Here is a 17,304-nt window from a genome sequence, read left to right as displayed (position 1 = left end):
TGGACCTCTGTCGAGTTGTTAAGAGGGGTCACGTGGGCAGGCGGGATCAGGGACCAGTCTCCACCGGCCGCCTTTCCAGAAGCCGAGAGCTCGGACTATCAACGCTCTTCCCCACTTCCGTCCGACTGGGTTTGACGAATTTGAGCTTGAGGCTCCAGTTCGATTTGGCTTCTCGATTTCATTACCGTTGAGCTCTTGCATCTGCATTGGGGTCGAGAGCCAACTGTAAAGATGATTACTCGCCCTGTGGCTGCGGCATTGAGTTGCCGCCAATGCCAATCCTCCATCCTCCGCGCCGTTGTCTCGACGTCGACAGCCAGCTCTTTGCGCACTCTCCCACAGCGACAGGCACGACAGCTTCCGATCTTGACGAGGAGATTCTTTTCAGAGGATAAAACGATCGAGCCAAAGGGTGAAAGAGTCGCCGAGGTCTTGACCACTCCCGATAATGCTCCCGAGACGAACGACACAGCCGAATCCGACGATGTGCCCTGGTTCCTCGAGGTTGAACCGCCTCGGCATCCCGAGAGTCAACACAAGGTTGAGTTACCCAAGATTCCCGACGATGCGCCCGAAGTCATCGGACCCATGATAAAGTACATCTTTGAGGACATGGGTCTGGATGATATTTCACTCTTGGATTTACGAGATCTCGATCCACCCGCTGCTCTTGGTCCCAACTTGATCATGCTTTTTGGGACTGCTCGTAGTGAGCGACACCTTCACATTTCCTCGGGGCGATTTGTGCGATGGCTACGAAAGAACCACGACATTGCTGCAAGGGCGGATGGCCTGATTGGGCCTGGCGAGCTACGAACCAAGCTCCGTCGACTTCGAAAGAAGGCCAAATTGCTGGGAACCAACACTGCCATCATCCCTGGCGGAGACAACGGCATTTCGACGGGCTGGGTTTGCGTGCACTTTTCTTCCAGCGGCGACAACATCAACGAGGCGGCTAGTTTCGACGACAGCGGACGTTTCTCTGGTTTCGGTGCCCCTCAAACGGGGACCACAGTTGTGATTCAGTGTATGACCGAAGCTCGGCGGGGAGAGCTTGACCTGGAGACTCTATGGCAGGGTGTTTTGAAGAAGAACTTGCAAGAAAACAAGAAGGCCAGGGGTGAGAAGTTTGCGGATGCAGAGGAGCTGAACAAAGTCCTGGCCTCCAAGATACAACTTCCTAGCAGTGCGTCTGCCCTCCAATGGCAAGCCATGCAAAAGGCATCCCAGCAACATCGCAGCTATTCCACGAGTGCACGACGACTCTCTCCTTCGTTGGAACAAGAACAGCCCGCATCCGATCCTCTGGACGGGGTGGCAGGAGTCGCTGAGGAGCCAGTGGTCCTTGATTTGGCCCAGGTTCAAAAGCATGTTCAAGATATCCAGCTTATAGGGACTCCGATGACTCAGGAAATGCTGCATAATCTCATCAAAGGGGCCATGATGACGCCGTCCCCGAACAACGCCGCCAAGGACCGACTGTCCCTCGTTGATCAGATTCTCCTGACGGCCGAGGAGCGGGGTATGGAGATTTGGAATGATGAAATGTTTGTCACCCTCATCGAGGCTGGTCTTCTTTCGCCATGCTATGGCCCGGAGATCCAACGAGCGCAGAAGAATCTCGAGTATCTGATGAAGCAAAAGGGATGCCAGTTTGACGGAGACCAGATTCTTCGACTGATGAACGCCTATGCATACCAAAAAGACTGGGACCGGTTCTGGGACGCGTTCCGCATGCCGCCTAGGTTCAAAATGGCCAGGGAATCGCAACACTACGAACTAGCTTACCGAGCCATGGCCCTGACGTCGAGCCAAAAGATGTGCATTGCCGCCTTGCGCTGGGTGTATCCTGAGATGATGAGCCAAGATCCTCCTATACTGCTCGTGAGCCCCCTCTACGAGTCGCTCAAGGCGTGCCTTGTGGTTGCGGACCCAGGTGCGCTGACCTGGATGCACAACCAGAGCAGCACCAAGATCGACCACCTTCGGCCTGTCCAGCGCCGTAGGCTTGAGAATAGAGAGTTCCTCAAGGTGCTGCGGGAGGTGGAATCAATCCGGGCTGAGATGGCGAGGGCTGGCCTTGTTCAATCACAACCTGATGCGTTGCACCAATGATGGGCTGCAATTTGAATAGGATGTTGGATCGGCATGGATGGCATGACCATATGGGAGGTCACAGGCGTTTGTGTGCATGTACAACATATGAAACCATGTAACAACACATCTCAATGCATACAGTTACTGATTTGTCGTTCAATTCCTTGTGTGTAATGGACGTGTATCTGGCTTATATCTTGGAACCTCCTTGACACCCTGATAGTCAGCTCTTTTGTAGAGCCTCCCTCAACAACGGTGCAACCTGCTTCCGACTCGCAGCCAGTTCCCTCTGCCTCCATGCAAACCTCGTCTTTCCATCATCCAACTCACCTCCCTTCCACGTCTCTAGCTTTAGCTTATCTCCATCCCTCACAAACCGCTCCACCGCCCCGCGGCCCCCATCGCTCAACCCCCACACCAGCAGGTGACGCTGGAACTCGCCGTCCGGGTGCGACGTGGTCATGATGCTCGCGACGTCGAGTTTGCGCTCACGCGCCCAGGCCTCAAAGTCGCTCAGCAGGGCTTGAGGGTCGCCGGCCTTGTCGACTAGGTAGTCGAGGTTCTGGACCACGCAGCTTATGCCGAGCTTGAGACCTGAGCCGTCCCACTCTTTGTAGTCCTTGCGGAAGATGTCGCGGAAGCTGAGGTGCGAAATGTCCTCCTTGACGGCGGAGATTTCGCTAAAGTAGGCTTTCTGGCTGAAGGAGGAGTGGAGGTGGGATTCGAGGAAGGGAACTGCTTTGGTGTCCTTTTCGCGAACCTTTTCTTTCGAGGTTAGGTTGTTTGTATCCGAGAGGATGGCTGCTAGACCAATCTTGGCGAGCTTTTCATCCTCGCCGACGTCGCGACACAGTTCTTCCCAGACTTTGCGACTCTCGTCCACGATTAAACTCATGCAGCTTCCACAAGGCTCGATCACTCTTGGGTCTGCATCTTTCGGCACAGCGCCCTCGTCGGCGTGGTGATCAACGCATCCAAACACTTGTCCGGAGAACTTTGCCAGTGGACCGGTGAGGGAGTTGTGGTCCACGAGCAACCAGCGGGTCTCCTCGGGCTTGAGATCCGGGAGCTCAGAAAGAGTAAGAAGATCCGTGAGATTTAACCCAGCGTGCTTGAGCACGGCGTTCATCTCGGTGCGTAGGGCGAGGTCATCGCGGGGCAGGTTTGAGAGGGGGATGTGAAGGGTGTGAGGAGGGGTATGAGAGCGGATGTAGGCGTAGACCACCGCTGAGCAAAGGGAGTCGAGATCTGGATAAATGTTAGGAATGATGTTTACACGAGAATGAGGTTAAACTTACCGGCAGATTCATTTCCCACGACAAAAGTTAGAGGTCCTTTTCTTTGCGCAGCCGGAGCCGTCAGGGCAGTCCTCGCCCGAGCAAGAAAGGCACTGAGGGATAGCCTCGACGTCATAGTCACGACTGAAGGCTGAAGTAAGATGGGCATGTCAAAGTCTGAAACAGAGTAAAAGAAGAAGAAGAAGAAGGAAGAAAAAAGTACAAATGGGAAAGAAAATCAGGTTATCCACTCGTAAAAAGTTACAACTCAGATTTGTTTGTCCACCCCTTGTAGGATGAAACTTGTAAGTTGAGCCTCTGGGTTCGTTGAACGTTACCCAACCATTTCGGCCCGTCCGACAGCCACAGAGCTGTCACTCGAAGCGGGATCCTTGTGGCTTGCTTACAGGAGCACCTTCACCGCCTAATGACGAAGCACCATGAGCCCCTCCGTCTCGCAATTCTGCCCGCTTATCTCGCCTCTTACCTTTACACAATCACTGCCCACCCCCCGCTATCGGTGTTCAAGGGTCCTGGGATTGCATTGACTACTGTACGTATGTGCGTCTTGTATGCGTGACACTGGAGGTAGCCCTCGTTTTGTGCTTGCGTGAGTGGTAAGAGTAAGGCGGATCCAGTTGATGGATCCTCTTCCGGTAAAACTCCATGACTCTGTATTTCGCGCGGAAACCTCGTCTTCTCCTCCTCCTCTTCCTTCTTGTAACCTCAACCGCTCTTTTTTATACTATTACCTACCGTGACACCCGCAAGATGGGATCCGCCGCTCCTTTGCGCCTCGCCATTCTCGAGGCCGACACGCCGCAGCCGCAGACTCGCGATCGCTATGGCGGATATACGGGTGTCTTTACGGCGCTGCTCAACGCGGCTGCCAATTCGCTCAAGCCGCCTCAGAAGCTGGATGAGATCGTGACGATCAAGGGATACGACGTTGTCAACGAACTCCACTCGTACCCTGCGCTCGAGGACATTGACGCCATCCTCATCACCGGCTCCAGGCACACGGCGTTTGACAATGACCCGTGGATCGTCAAGCTCGTCGAGTACACGAAAAAGGCCATCGAGACGGACCGTGTGCGCGTCGTGGGTATCTGCTTCGGCCACCAGATCATCGGCCGCGCTGCTGGTGCCAAACTCGGGCGGAGCGATAAGGGCTGGGAAGTTGCTGTGACAGAGGTCGACCTGACGGCCAAGGGCAAGGAGATCTTTGGGTTGGACAAGATGGTGAGTACCTACCTACCCGTTTTCTTGTGCGACGGTTACACTGACAAATTGCGACACAGCGCATCCACCAGATGCACCGCGACATCGTCTCCGAATTTCCCCCAACTCGATTCCCCTCGGCTCCAACGCCATCTGCGAAGTTCAAGCCTTCTACTCTCCCGGCCGATATATCAGCGTGCAGGGCCACCCCGAGTTCACAGACGAGATCATCTCCGAGGTGCTCTTCAACCGCCACACGGTCGGAATCTTTAGCGATGAGCTGTACGCCGACGCCATGAAGAGGGCGCCCATCCCGCACGACGGCGTGGCCATTGCCCGCGCGTTTCTCAAGTTCATGAGGGAGGGGTGAAATGTTGCACGCGGCTAGACACCACCACCCCTGTCCTCGCATATCGACCAGGGGGGATACATTAGGAGGTTGCCAAGAGATGTACATGTCGTTATGAAGTAATGCACGAATTTACGAGGTTATAGAAGAAAGGATGCTCCAAACCCATCAATTGCTTGCGATACCCGTCTATGTATGTATCCATTGCGAAACAAGAAGCATCTAACTTATTCAGCGCCGCCACCCAAATGCAATCGTTTGTAAATGCTGCAACTGTAACGCCTGTCAATGCAAATATCCCAAAGCCTCTCTATCCTCTTCCAAGCCTGGGTATCATCCTCCACTCATCCCATTAAACCAATGCCCTCCCCTCTCCTTGGTTCAATTCAATCCTCGTTGTCCCACCACTCGGGGGCTGTCTTGGGTTTACTGCCTGAACTCGCTACAGTCTGGTCGGCCTCTCGCTCCAGCTTCTTGGCTGCGATTTCTTGGTCACGTCTCATTCTTGCGAATCGACCGTCGACCATCATCTCCTCTCTTGTGCGTCCGACTCTGAGGCCTGCGTCGGGGACACCTCTCTGGCGCTTCCAAAACATGAGGCTCTGGAGGTTGACGGCTTGGCCGTGTTTCCAAGGCTTCTCCTTCAGTGAAAAGACGATGGCATCTGCAAGACCCTGGGAGCACAAGAAGATAATGCTGGCCAATCTCATGCCAAAAGGCGCACCCTTGCCGTATCCAGTAAGCTGGACGATGAATGGCAGAATCCAGACGGCGACATAGACCAAGGGATAGATGAAGAGAAGGCGAAGTTGTCGGATAATCTTTTCACGTGTCTTTACAGTACCGGGTGTGTTGAAGTCCCTTTGGGACAGGGCAACGTTGGAGTCGGAGTTGCGAGCGCTGCTGCATTCGCGGCGGAGCATAGAAAAGAGATTGGGGAGAGAGGGCGTTCGCGACGGCGCAGCGGATGCGTCTGCCGACTTGTGGGAATAACCTCCTGGGCTTTCAGCGGAATTTGAAGGAGTTGTGGATTCAGGAGCAGGTGCTTCTTGTAGGAGATCCGGCTGTGTATGGATCTCAAGGGGCGTGATGACATCGTCCGAGCCGCAACGAGTCGTACCCATCGAGACTCGGAAATCAGACTCGGATTGACGCCTTGTTAGCGTCGTCTCCGATAGAGTTGTGCCCGTCAGGTCAGTGCTAAACTGAGATGACCACATCTGTGCAGAGCCCCTTCGCGCCATACGAGCGGAGTGAAGCCTGCTGGGATGTGATACCATGGGAATATCCATGTGGAGAGTGCTCAGCGTTGCGAGAGAGGGTCTGCGAGCCCGTTCGTCGGGGACAGTGATGGAGTTTCGACGTGAAGACATGGATGAAGGAACGAGTCCGTGGCATTTGATGACTGGAGTTGGAGGTACTGTCGCCGCTGGTTGTCGATGCCGATCAACGCTGTCCAAGTTGGACATTCTTGACAGGGTCTTGCTGGAGTCGTCGCCCGCCGCTCCAAACCGGCTCATCAAGACTCGGACGTAGATATAGATGGCGACACAGAGGACGAGAATGACAGTGAAAGCCAGGTAGCGAGGAATCCAGGACAAGGCGAGTCGCTTCCACATGGGGTTAAAGGGTAGATAGCAGAACTGGCCGGTGTTGACGTATCCGGGGCTGCTGACAAAAGCAAGGGTGGCCAGGATGACAGGGATGACTGCCGCAAGGCCGTAGGCAATTTTTCGGAAGGGATAGAGGCCCTGTTCTCCGCGAAAGATGTATAATGCTGTGTGGACTGCAATGAGAGATACGGCAACATCTGAAGCCTCGATGCTCAGGGAGAGGAAGAAGCCGCTGACTTGGCAAAAGGTTTCTTCTGTCTCGATCTTTCCCGCGACCAGCTCAACAGCAGGGAAGAGGAGCAGCCAGAAACCCTTGAACATGTCACTATAGATGAGCAGCATAATGAGGCTGGCGACGGTTAGCAGTGATTTACACAGCGGCCACTGAGACTCACTCATGGCGAAAACTCCTCCTCATGCGAAAGAACCATATCGAGGTGAGGATGGTGGCAGAGATACTGAGAGATGCGACTACAAGTGTCGCGACGTGGAGGATGTAAGTTTGGTTGGGTGTCAAGACGGCCATGGTGAAGTACTTGACTGCTCTCGCCTCGATGGGCGGCATCGCAACGTCCAATGGCGAAGACCCCGTGGCCTGATGGCGAGGCCACGGAGGCATGATAGATGTCGTCGATGAGAAGGGAGAGGTGAGGGTGAATCAACTCTGCGGGTCCCCCTCGGGTTCGTGTCGGTTTCACTACTTTGGATATGTCGCTTTGTCGTCGATCCTGGTGGGGGGTGTTATACCAAGGGGCAGGCCGACTGATGTTGACTGATGTGCAATAACATGGTTACAGAGGAGTGGAGAGAAAAGAGAGAAGATGGACCCCTCAGCTTAGAGGAGGGACATGTCAAGGGTATAGTTGAAAGAAGGAGGAAAATCGTGGGATGGCCGTCAAGGGGGGCGTTGTCGTGCCCTGAAAGCCAAGAGAAGCCAAAGCGGTCCCGAGAGACTAGAGGCGTGCAGAGTCCGAAGAAGCGAGGTTTCCCGCCGCGTGGGAAGAGACAAAAAGTTGACCTAAACCGGAAGAGATTTGAGTTTCCGTTTCCGTTCCTGTCGTTGCTTGATTCTCTTTTTTTTCTCTTCTTCTTGCCGGCCGAGAGATGGTGTCTCTCTGGTTGGTTGGCAAAGGATCCGTCCGGGAGTGGAAAGGCGTGAGGTTTAAGCTGTGGCACCGTCTCTTTTCTCTGCCAGAGACTCGGCGAGACCTGCGGATTGTTCGTTTCTCTCGTAAGAGGCCTCTGGATACGCCCGCTGCGTTGGATGGAGGACCTAAGGTGAAGAGAGGGAGAGACAAGGGCAACGACGGTGGTGGACGAATGTGCGTCTCCGGGACGAGGGGGGAGAATTCCAAAGGTGAGGACAGGCTATCTTGATGGACGGGCAACAATAAGTTACTAGGAGCAAGGGAGAGAAAGGGAAGAAGAAAAGAGAGGGAAGAGGAGAAACAATCTAGGACGGCAGACCAAGACAAGACATGGATGATGATGCTGCACAAAGGGTAGGGTGCCGCGCAGAGACAAGCACGTCAAGGCGAGACATGAGCAGGTCCGTCCCATGTCTGGCCGACGACGGATCGACACCATCATCGGCAACCGACACCCAATCTGGTGGCGGACCACCAAGACGGACCATTGGGACCCTTAGCATCCCCTCCATCTCGCGACTTGACAGGCGGTGTCACCTACGTAAGAGACGGACAAGCGAGGCCATCCAAGTCTGGGCTGGCGCATGCGGGCCCTTGGGGGGGCGAGATCGGCGGGGCATCATGGATCTCTGGGCTCCCCCACTGAGCTAAGTTAGTAGGCTACAGGGGCAGCATCTCCACCAACACCAAAGAGTCTGGACAACGGATGAGGGTCCCGTCAATCGCGTCTCTCACTCTGTCGACACTCGAAGGCGTCGAAGTTTTTTTTAAAGAGTGTAAACGAGGTCGAGACGGGAGAGATCAAATCCCACGCGAGGGATATGTCACTGTGGCAGCGGGAAGATGCGTCCCCAGGGGCAGGTGATTTACATTGAGGCCTCTCTCTAAGGGTCCAACAACCACCTGGTGGCCATCTCTAAGTCGACCAGCAAAAAAACTACATATCCCACCCAGTCACCGCCCCTGCCTAGTTTCCAGTCCAACTCCGCATTCTACTGCCCTCCCCGTCCGACCGACGACGGGTCGTCGTACGATGATCGCGATCGAGGTCGCTCTTAGTGCCAAGGGTTCGCTTCGCTTCGCTCCAATACCAGACGCGCTTTTGTTGGCAGTCAGTGCATCTTCCGCATTTCAGTACCCATCCCTCCTCCTTCCGCCAACAGAGAGAAAAATGACCATTCGACCGATGAACCAACAACGGAACCGCGCTGCTCTAGACTCTCTTTTTTCACCTGGGACCGTTGGTCCCAAAACCAGGTACCAAAATCATGACCCTTTCACACGTCGAGGCTCTGGTCCCATGAATCAGTCCCCGCCGAAGCTAGGTCTGTTTTGGGCTGGCCCGTACCAGATCATGACAAATGATCAAGGGACAGACCTGAGAAAGCCTTTCTCGCTATCGCTCTCTCTCTCCCTGCTGAGGGCGGCGCTACCAAGAGGAGGGGGAAAACACAAAAAGTCTCTGCTTAATTAGACTTTACTAGGTCACGTTTGCCACAAGGTTTTGGGTAACTTATGCGCGTTCTCTCCTGGTTTGTCCCCTTTTTGTTGGCCGGGAATACCGTCTTGAGAGGTGGTTGGGTGATAGCTTGGCTATCAACCTGAGCCGCATCAGATGTTGAATAGGATATCCTAGTAATTGTTTCCAAAAGACGCAGAGGACTTCATCAACAGAATACAGTCAGATTTTTTGTGAATAGTAATCAGACGTTTGTCGCGAGCTTAATCCGTACCCGATCAGCGCTCCACCATTCCAGCCCTTCAGCTCGTCAGCCAAACGCTCTCTCCTTTTCTCTCTGTCGCGCGCGCCGGCCACGATAGACTTTTACGAGGCTCTTTTCTAATCTTCTACGGTGAAGAAAAAAAAGCCTGCTTTTCCCCTCCCTCGGATCCTCTCCGTTTTGCTTGGATTGGGCGCTGTTGAGTTTCCCGCATACCTGTATCAGGGAACGGATTCCGCGTGCGAAGCGAGTTCCAGTGCCTCCATGTGGTTGAGTGGAACAGAGACGTTCCAGATGGGTGCTTTTGAGCAGAGCGACGAGAGACCCTGCGACGTTGGTAGCATGGCCTAAGAGTGGTGGTGATGGCAAGCAACAAGACGGTCGGTCTCAGGTACTAAGTTAGAGCATAGATAGCATGTTACAGTGTTACCCTTCTTGTGAAGGCATGCGAAATGGCGTGTGTCGCACTTTGATTCAAGGATGCAAATGGGCACTCGTCCGTTAGTCTGTGGGCAGGCAACGGAGTTAAGCTGGCCCATAATCCCGAGCAATAGAGGCATCAATAGCCAAAATTCCAACGGCAGCCTGAATTATGGTTAAATTACTCAGGTGAGACTGTTTCCTGAAAGAAATTATCTTTTTGTCACTCAATTGGTTCATAGCTCGTTGGTTATCTTCATGTAGGCATTCACCATCTTGAGGGCCAAGCTACCCTAGACTACCGACTTCCGTTGCCGCGGGAACTCGCCGATTTCTTTTCTTCTTTGAACAGAGGAAGGACGCATGATATATATGACTACATGGTCTAGCTAGATTGTAATCGCTATGTAGACTTCTATGTATAGGGTGAATGAAGACAATTGGGATACTTGGACCTGTCAAATAATTCACACTTCCCGGTCGTGCTACGGGGAGCATCCCTCACTCGGCTTGGTAGACTTTTCAACAAAATAACACGACTTTTAGAATGAGTAAGTAAGTTGATCGTTTATTATGGGGATAGTCTAGAGGCGAAAATGCGCCTGCGGCATGTCATTACCACTGCCGCCACCCATGCCGATCTCCTTGCTTGTCTGCTGTAGGCTATTATCCGCACTGTTCTCGCTGATCAGGAGGATCATCAGTAGATGGGTGTTGAACGAAGAAGAGGCGCCCAACTCTTGAATCAGGCTCAAAAATTGTGTTAGAATGGCTGATGAGCGCGGTGTTGGGCCCTGACTGGCAGTAACATTGTCGGCTTCCGTCGTCGTGAGACCATTTCTAGCTGCGCTTTTGAGGATCAGGATTCCAACGTCATTGTGATACTAGCAGACGAGTCTTTGCTAGTACGAGGCAACAGCCTTCGAATGACTTGGGTTAAGATCCCCTGGATCAACATTTCTGGAATGTATGTTTGTCCCCGTTATTTGGTTCCAAGAGCCCAAAGATATCGTGAGCATGGGCTCGAGGAATGAGAACGCCTATCGCAAAACGGGCTGGCTTCACAGAAATCTTCTAGAATTAAGAAAAAAAAAACATCTACTATTTGCGGGAGAGCTAGATACAATTGTCTGTTCTCCGACTTGATGCGACATAGCCATGTACATCAAAGCTTTGGGCCATGATAGATATGTTAAACGAGTTGCCGTCCAGAGTCCACACCAGGCCATGACTTGCTCCAACTCCCGGATGGCTGTCTTCTGAAACCATGTCGATCATGTCGATCTGATTCGGGCTCGCTATCTTGTCCTGAGCTAGTAAAATCTTGCTGCTCGCCTCCAGATCCTCACTGATCATGGCTCAATTGTCGCTCTAGTATCGTGGCCACTGTGTTGCTTGAGTCAGTACCGTCCACAGGTTGTTCTTCAGAAATGTCACTGAGAGGTGCAGTGCCGGGCCTGGTGGTCGGAGGCCGGGGGGACTTTCAGGGTGTCTTGGCTCTGGTTCATGCCAGCCAATGTTACCAGGGATGGTACGGCAGATCGGAGTGCTGGAACGGCCTGTAGAAAGAGACGTTTCTGTATTCGCAGGCAACTTGATGCTTGGTGTCGAAGGCTTATAACCACGATGGTCTGGTTGAGATTGGGTTCCCCAATCCCATCGGTTCTGGCGATCGCTTGAAGGGGGAGAGGGAGGCTGGGGCGTAGAAGGATACGGCATCGGAGTCTGATCCGTGTTGTGTCCTTGTACAGGTTTCCTCGGGATAGTGAAGCTGGGCCTAGATAGGGTACCTTGACCCGGCTGCGGCTGTTGATTCCATCTCTCTCGACTCTCCTGTTGCAGGTGTTGTTCCTCCGAAGAGGCCCCTGTGTGTATCTCCTGCCCCGGATCTTGACCAAAAGGAATCTTTGAGTGTACTTGGATCCCAGTCATGCGACCCTCATGCTTGATCCCATAAATGGACCCATTGATTGAAATCGGCCCCTTTTGCGATGAAATGACTGACGATAAAGCGATTGACCAACGCGAGGAAGACTGGTTCTCGGTAGTGCGGAACCGCCGTCTTTTGCAACGCGAGTAGATGCATGCAATAATCACACCGATGACGAAAAAAGCGGCCACTACCGCAATAATAATGCCAACTATAGCGCCCGTTGACAACCCCTTCTTCCCGTCTGAGGGGTGGCTGGCTGGAGATGCCGAGTCGAGGGTGGATGTAGCCTCTACCCCTGCTTCTATGGTCTTTGTGGATATGTATGAGGCGGTCAAAGTTGCGGTGGTGATTGATAACTTGGCTGATGGGTTCCCTTTCAGGTCTGAGCCTGGAGATAATCCCCCGGTAAACAGGCCGGCATCGCTCTTGTCGCTCAGCTTGGCTGCTCGAAGTTCCCTATCCTGACAACCTCTCCTGATGCAGGGGTCCACAGCACAACACCCTAAGAACGGGGGACTCGTATCTGGGCACGTGTACCATGAGACGGCAAAGTTATCGTTGATACAAGCTTGGGGAGGGATCCTGTACCGCGCTTCAAAGGTGGCCGGCTCGAGATGTTCGTCGGGGCAGAGACCCTTTCTGTCTCCGCAAGGGTTCGAGATGCAACAGCCGATGAATCGCGTTGGGCTGTCTTTGCAGATGTAGAAAGTCCCATTGAAGGGGCACCCAAGGCCAAGGTCACTGATGGGATCAAAACCATCCATAGTGATGAGCACCTGACAAGAAGAAGAGGCTACTGCACACCGCAAGTCAACCTGAGTAGAGTGAGAGGAAGTCGTGAAACATTGTTAAAGTTCATGAGGACCATACGTCTAATATAGTGTCATCTGGGGAGCTATTGCTGAGCCATCTCTTTGTGTTCACTCTTGCCCACTGACAAAAACCTTCAGGATCAGCTGTGAATGGGCTTACTTCGAACGTAGAAAGAAATATGCGACCTATACAAAAAGATGTCTTTATCATCTTGAAAGAAAGAGTCATTATTACGGCTTAGAAAGATGTACCGGAGCCTCCGCTGGAACTCGGGCGTGATTTCTTTGAGCGACCGTCAAAGAGTCGCCATTGGCCGGTATTGATTCAGATAGTTAAAAGCCACTAAGAGCTATAAGATAGAAATACAATGAATACTTGGCAAGAGTGGGATCTGATGGGAAGGACATGTGGGTGTTAACATCTGTTGAGGTTCGTTCACAGCTTCAAAAATTGGGGACCTGAGAGGAGCTGGTGATACTAGATAGGTATGCAACACAACTAAGAAAAAGCAATGAAGAAGAATATTACATGAAAATCAAGTCTATAAGCGTCCCCCCAATGCAGATCCCCCTTTCACCCTACCACCTGGTTGAAGATGTCATCGCCACCCCCTTTCATGCAACTTTGGCCCTTTTGATCGGTTCTTGCACTCTGCAGCAAGAGTCGCTTGCATGCGCTCTTTGAAGTAGACAATTAAGCTTTCTGGCACATGGCTCCACTGTCCCTCCAATCGCTAATCTTCTTGGGCGCATACACGTAGCCGGTGTGCTCAATGAGCTCGGTGATCGGGCGAACCTGGCCGTGAGTTGGAAGAACACTGCTCATGTTAGCCTGACTCCTTCAAAGAAACGATGAATCAAGGGATACTGACTATGCGCTCTCGGGAAGACCGTCCTTATCCACCTGGTTCAGCCATTCTCTCATCAGCTCGCGGTCGTTTTGTCCGTCGAGCATGCCGGGGTGCCAGATATCGGCCTCAAGCACGGCGACGGGAGAGCGCTTCGAAGGACACTTTTCAGTGACAAAGGCGTAAGTCCAGTCGGCGGAGTGAGTGGCTTGTTCCTCCCAGACGAACCAAGCCTGGGTATTGCTGTCGCTGTGGACGTAGGGGTGGGTATCGCTGGTAGATGTTAGAACATTGTATTGGAGGCATGGATGAGAGGGGCTTACTTGAAGGTGATGAGTTCGGCGCCAGGAATGCTGGACCAGTACTTGGCTGAGACATCGGCGACGATCAGCTTGGCTCCAAGCTTGACGTACTCAGCAGCGCCTCCGGTGTGGTCTCGGTGGTGGTGAGTAGGCTGGTCTTGTTAGCATGTCCCCACCATTCAATGGGATATAGACTTACCCAGAGGTGCGTGATGGGTTTGTTGATGTTCTTCTTGATCCACTTGATCACCTCCTTGGTGTGCTGGGGAGGAGCATCACCGACAATAAGATGGTCCTCGAACTCGATGATGAACTGCTTGACTCCGAGCTGATCAGGGTCAAGAATGATCCAGTGTACGTTGGGTAGGCCAGGAACAGGCTTCTCGCCCTTGATGGTATCGACAGTAGACTTTGTGATGCCAGCCCAGAGTCCGTTCAAGCTAAACTCGCCGATGCGTGCATGCGTAATGCCCTCAACCTTCTTGGGGGCAGCTTTGGGAAAGAAACCCTTGCCTTCCGGAAGACCCTGGAAGAAGTTTCGCGAGAACTTGGGGTTTACGGTGATCTCCTCGATGATATAGTCCTCGAGGGTGGCGTCGAGCTTCTCGGCGGTGGAGTTGTAGACGGTCTGGACGAGATGGGGGAACTTGATGCCCTTGACGGTCTTGTAGTCGCTGAGGTAGAGGTCGCTGGTTGAGGGACCGTAGATCATGTGGTCTTCGATGGTGCGGACGATATGGGGGAGATGAGTGCGAGTGTCGAAGATGACGGTGATGTCGAAGACAGGGTCGTAGACTGACTGGGTTAGGTATTGCGAGGATGAGAAGATGAGACACGTACCGGCAGGCATTTTGACGCCGTTGACCTCGACCTCGGTGGCCTTGGTGCCACGGTGCTCCCTAACCTGGGTTCTTTAGTATATTCTAGCTGTGGCCGTGTCGATGACAAACTTACTTGAAGCAAGAGCTTGGGCGAGAGCATGTTTCCATGGAGCACAAGGTACTCAGCGAGGGCAGCTATAAAGGGAGGTAAGAGTCTGACCATAAGACGAGAAATACATTACTCACGATCGGTGTATCCAGAGGTCAGGTCGGCGGGTAGCCAGATCTGGTTGTTGCCGCGAACATAGCACGCAAAGCCATTCTTGCCACCACGGACGACGAGTGAGTGGTTGAACTCGTCGAGTCTGGGTGATCCCCAAGACCAATACTCTGTATATCTGTGAGCCTTGGTAGGAGCATATTGGGTCTCTAGGACATACCGGAAGGCTTGAGGATGCGGTCAATTCGCTGAGTTAACTCGTTCGAGTCAAAGCTAAAAGACACATTCTGAGCGCCAGAGATAGCCATAGCTGTATCGGCTCTGTCCATGTTGTAGCTCTGCATGAGACTTCGAGAGCGGTAGATGCTGGGCCATGTTAGCTGCTGCTGCCTCGAGACAGAGAGTGAAGTCTACTTTGGAGAGTGATAGGTGACTCCATCGAGATGAGCGATGGCATCCTCACCACCCATTGCGTTCAAGGCGCGATCGAGGATGACATCGGCAGAGTTGTTGGGGTAGTTGACCGTCTTGGAGGAGGCCAGCGACACCAAGGTGAAGGAGAGGGCAAGGATCTTGCGCATCGCCATTGTGACAAAGAAATCGAGACTAGAAAACTATAGAATGAAAGATGTTGTTTGTTTGCTTGCTTCTATCCTCATTGACGAGTGTTTCCCAGCTCCTTTATACACATCCTCTGACAATCCATCTCCCGCGAATCTCGAGTCGCGCGGAGGCGCATTGAGGCTTCGGAAATTGTGACGTGACGACGGATGACCGAGAAAGCGCGATAATTAGAAACTTGAAGAGATCGACCACAGTATTCGCAGGGCTGAGATGAGGCTCGGGAGCTTTAGCGCAGACGCTTGGTGGTTAAGGTTGATGGCGAAGCTGATGCGCGGGTCGATATTAACGTCCGCGGTCCGCGATGCCGCGAGCGGGAGTTCGCTTGGCGAACGAGAGGTTAAACGAACCATTGGAAATGGCACAGATATAGCAATTCTCGTTCTTTTCTTTCAATGATTGTAGAATCGCGATCGATCCTTGCTCTTCTGTGCGCACTTTGGCTCCTCGGGCTGCCGACCGCGTACACGACTCGCGGCCTGGACTGCCCGCCTTGACGGCCCATGAGCGCCAAGGTAGACCCCCTTGACGGCGTGTTGTTTGTATCTAGCTGTGTAAATTTATTGAAGGGCACTAAAGGCTAGATAGGATGTCTTGATCGATGATTGTATGGGAAGACTGCGTAGAACGGCCGGAGTGCTGGTGTCTGACAAGCGATGTACAGGACGCATATATATGAATGTGCTCCAATCACTACGATGTTTATACTGCATTTTAAGGATAGTTGATTGATGGGAATGTGATATGGGCCTTAGTATTTTGCCTGTTTACTTCGTGTTTGTGAACATGCAGCTCGCAAACGAATAATGGCCGCGGAGACGGGCTCCTGGGGGAAATGCTAGCTACATGGCACTGATCCTCTATGTCAGATATCTGTAGGATAAACACCATCTCCTAATCTTTGGACTTTGACTGAAGGCTTGGTAGATCGTTAGGCTTCAGTGTGTCCCCTTACGTCGCTTCAGCGGCCGTCTATGTCTGGAGGGCAAGATCACCGAGCACTGGGTGCTGTGTAATTTTAGGGCTCCGCTTAGCGCGGAAATCTCTATAGAGTAAGCTCTAGCTCATTGCTCGTAGAGCTTCGTTCCTCGCGTTGTCGCTCCATTGACTTTTACCGCATCCTTCACCCTCGGACGTTGACTACCTCACTTGACCACATTTTTGCCCTTCTTTTTCTCCCTGCATTTCGGACACTCATCTTCATGAACGTAGACCGTGTCGTGCCTGGTAATATATCGGCAGACCCCAGGTTTCTTTTGTAAAACGTGGTCGCATTTCTCCTCGTTGTATGGCATCTTGATTAGGTAGGAGCATTCTCTGCATAGGTAGCCGGTGCTGGTAAATTTGCACATTTTGAATTCCAAAGAGATGGGGAGTCTTAGTATCAAGCAGTGTTTGCCGGATCGTCTGTCAAGTTACTTTCTTGTGGTAAGTGTCAAGTCTGGCTGTGTTTGGACGTATTGCTTGCTTGAAGAAATTTTGGAAGCTACAAATATTCCCAGAAAGGTAGTAATAACTGCTTATCTGAAGTTGCACGAGAAGATCCTTCAAGTGCGAACTGGTTGTATCACGTATATGAGCATTGTTTCACAGTCACACCGTCAGGAGGTAGGAAGGCTTCAGTTACTTTGCTACCTACTTACGGACAAGAGTAATCCAACGTTCTGCTTCCCTACTCAATCTTCTTTTTGTCCTTATTCTTCTTGTTCTTCCTGATGCACTTGGGACAGTCCTCGGCCTTAACCTTGGTCTCCACCCTCAACGTCTCCCAGATGCAGTTTTTCTTGTCATCCTAACACTCAACCTCCCGGGAGCGTATCCGGATTAGATGTCCGCAAGATTCGCATACATACCGATTAAAGAAAGCCATGCACATGTTGATGGTTCGCGAGGGGATTTAG

General features: G+C 52.5%; 6 protein-coding genes across 6 annotated transcripts; 2 read left to right on the top strand and 4 right to left on the bottom strand.

Moving 5' to 3' along the window:
* Positions 1-231: 231 nt before the first annotated feature.
* On the top strand, positions 232-2,115 carry MRS44_010029 (uncharacterized protein; the record flags this gene model as incomplete). The annotated part of the gene is made up of 1 exon (XM_046269988.2): positions 232-2,115. The coding sequence occupies one exon, from the start codon at positions 232-234 to the stop codon at positions 2,113-2,115; it is 1,884 nt and encodes a 627-aa protein (XP_046131531.1).
* Positions 2,116-2,320: 205 nt separating this feature from the next.
* MRS44_010028 (uncharacterized protein) lies at positions 2,321-3,543 on the bottom strand (the record flags this gene model as incomplete). Its single annotated transcript, XM_046281295.2, has 2 exons — positions 2,321-3,345; positions 3,396-3,543. The coding sequence occupies 2 exons, from the start codon at positions 3,541-3,543 to the stop codon at positions 2,321-2,323; spliced, it is 1,173 nt and encodes a 390-aa protein (XP_046131532.2).
* A 602-nt stretch (positions 3,544-4,145) lies between these two features.
* On the top strand, positions 4,146-4,965 carry MRS44_010027 (uncharacterized protein; the record flags this gene model as incomplete). Its single annotated transcript, XM_065619970.1, has 2 exons — positions 4,146-4,620; positions 4,676-4,965. 2 exons carry the CDS (start codon positions 4,146-4,148, stop codon positions 4,963-4,965), a joined length of 765 nt encoding a protein of 254 aa, XP_065476159.1.
* Positions 4,966-5,330: 365 nt separating this feature from the next.
* MRS44_010026 (uncharacterized protein) lies at positions 5,331-7,176 on the bottom strand (the record flags this gene model as incomplete). Its single annotated transcript, XM_046269989.2, has 2 exons — positions 5,331-6,906; positions 6,953-7,176. 2 exons carry the CDS (start codon positions 7,174-7,176, stop codon positions 5,331-5,333), a joined length of 1,800 nt encoding a protein of 599 aa, XP_046131534.2.
* A 4,041-nt stretch (positions 7,177-11,217) lies between these two features.
* On the bottom strand, positions 11,218-12,543 carry MRS44_010025 (uncharacterized protein; the record flags this gene model as incomplete). The annotated part of the gene is made up of 1 exon (XM_046273921.2): positions 11,218-12,543. One exon carries the CDS (start codon positions 12,541-12,543, stop codon positions 11,218-11,220), a length of 1,326 nt encoding a protein of 441 aa, XP_046131535.2.
* A 742-nt stretch (positions 12,544-13,285) lies between these two features.
* Positions 13,286-15,369, bottom strand: MRS44_010024 (uncharacterized protein; the record flags this gene model as incomplete). The annotated part of the gene is made up of 8 exons (XM_065619969.1): positions 13,286-13,409; positions 13,464-13,712; positions 13,763-13,893; positions 13,941-14,645; positions 14,696-14,757; positions 14,809-14,952; positions 15,003-15,148; positions 15,197-15,369. The coding sequence occupies 8 exons, from the start codon at positions 15,367-15,369 to the stop codon at positions 13,286-13,288; spliced, it is 1,734 nt and encodes a 577-aa protein (XP_065476158.1).
* Between the last annotated feature and the right edge of the window lie 1,935 nt (positions 15,370-17,304).

Source organism: Fusarium solani, assembly GCF_023522795.1.
Source record: "Fusarium solani strain SB1 chromosome Unknown bctg00000006, whole genome shotgun sequence".
Classification (NCBI taxonomy): domain Eukaryota; kingdom Fungi; phylum Ascomycota; class Sordariomycetes; order Hypocreales; family Nectriaceae; genus Fusarium; species Fusarium solani.
The sequence above is the reverse complement of the archived record's forward strand: the minus strand, read 5'-3'. Positions and strand labels throughout refer to the sequence as shown.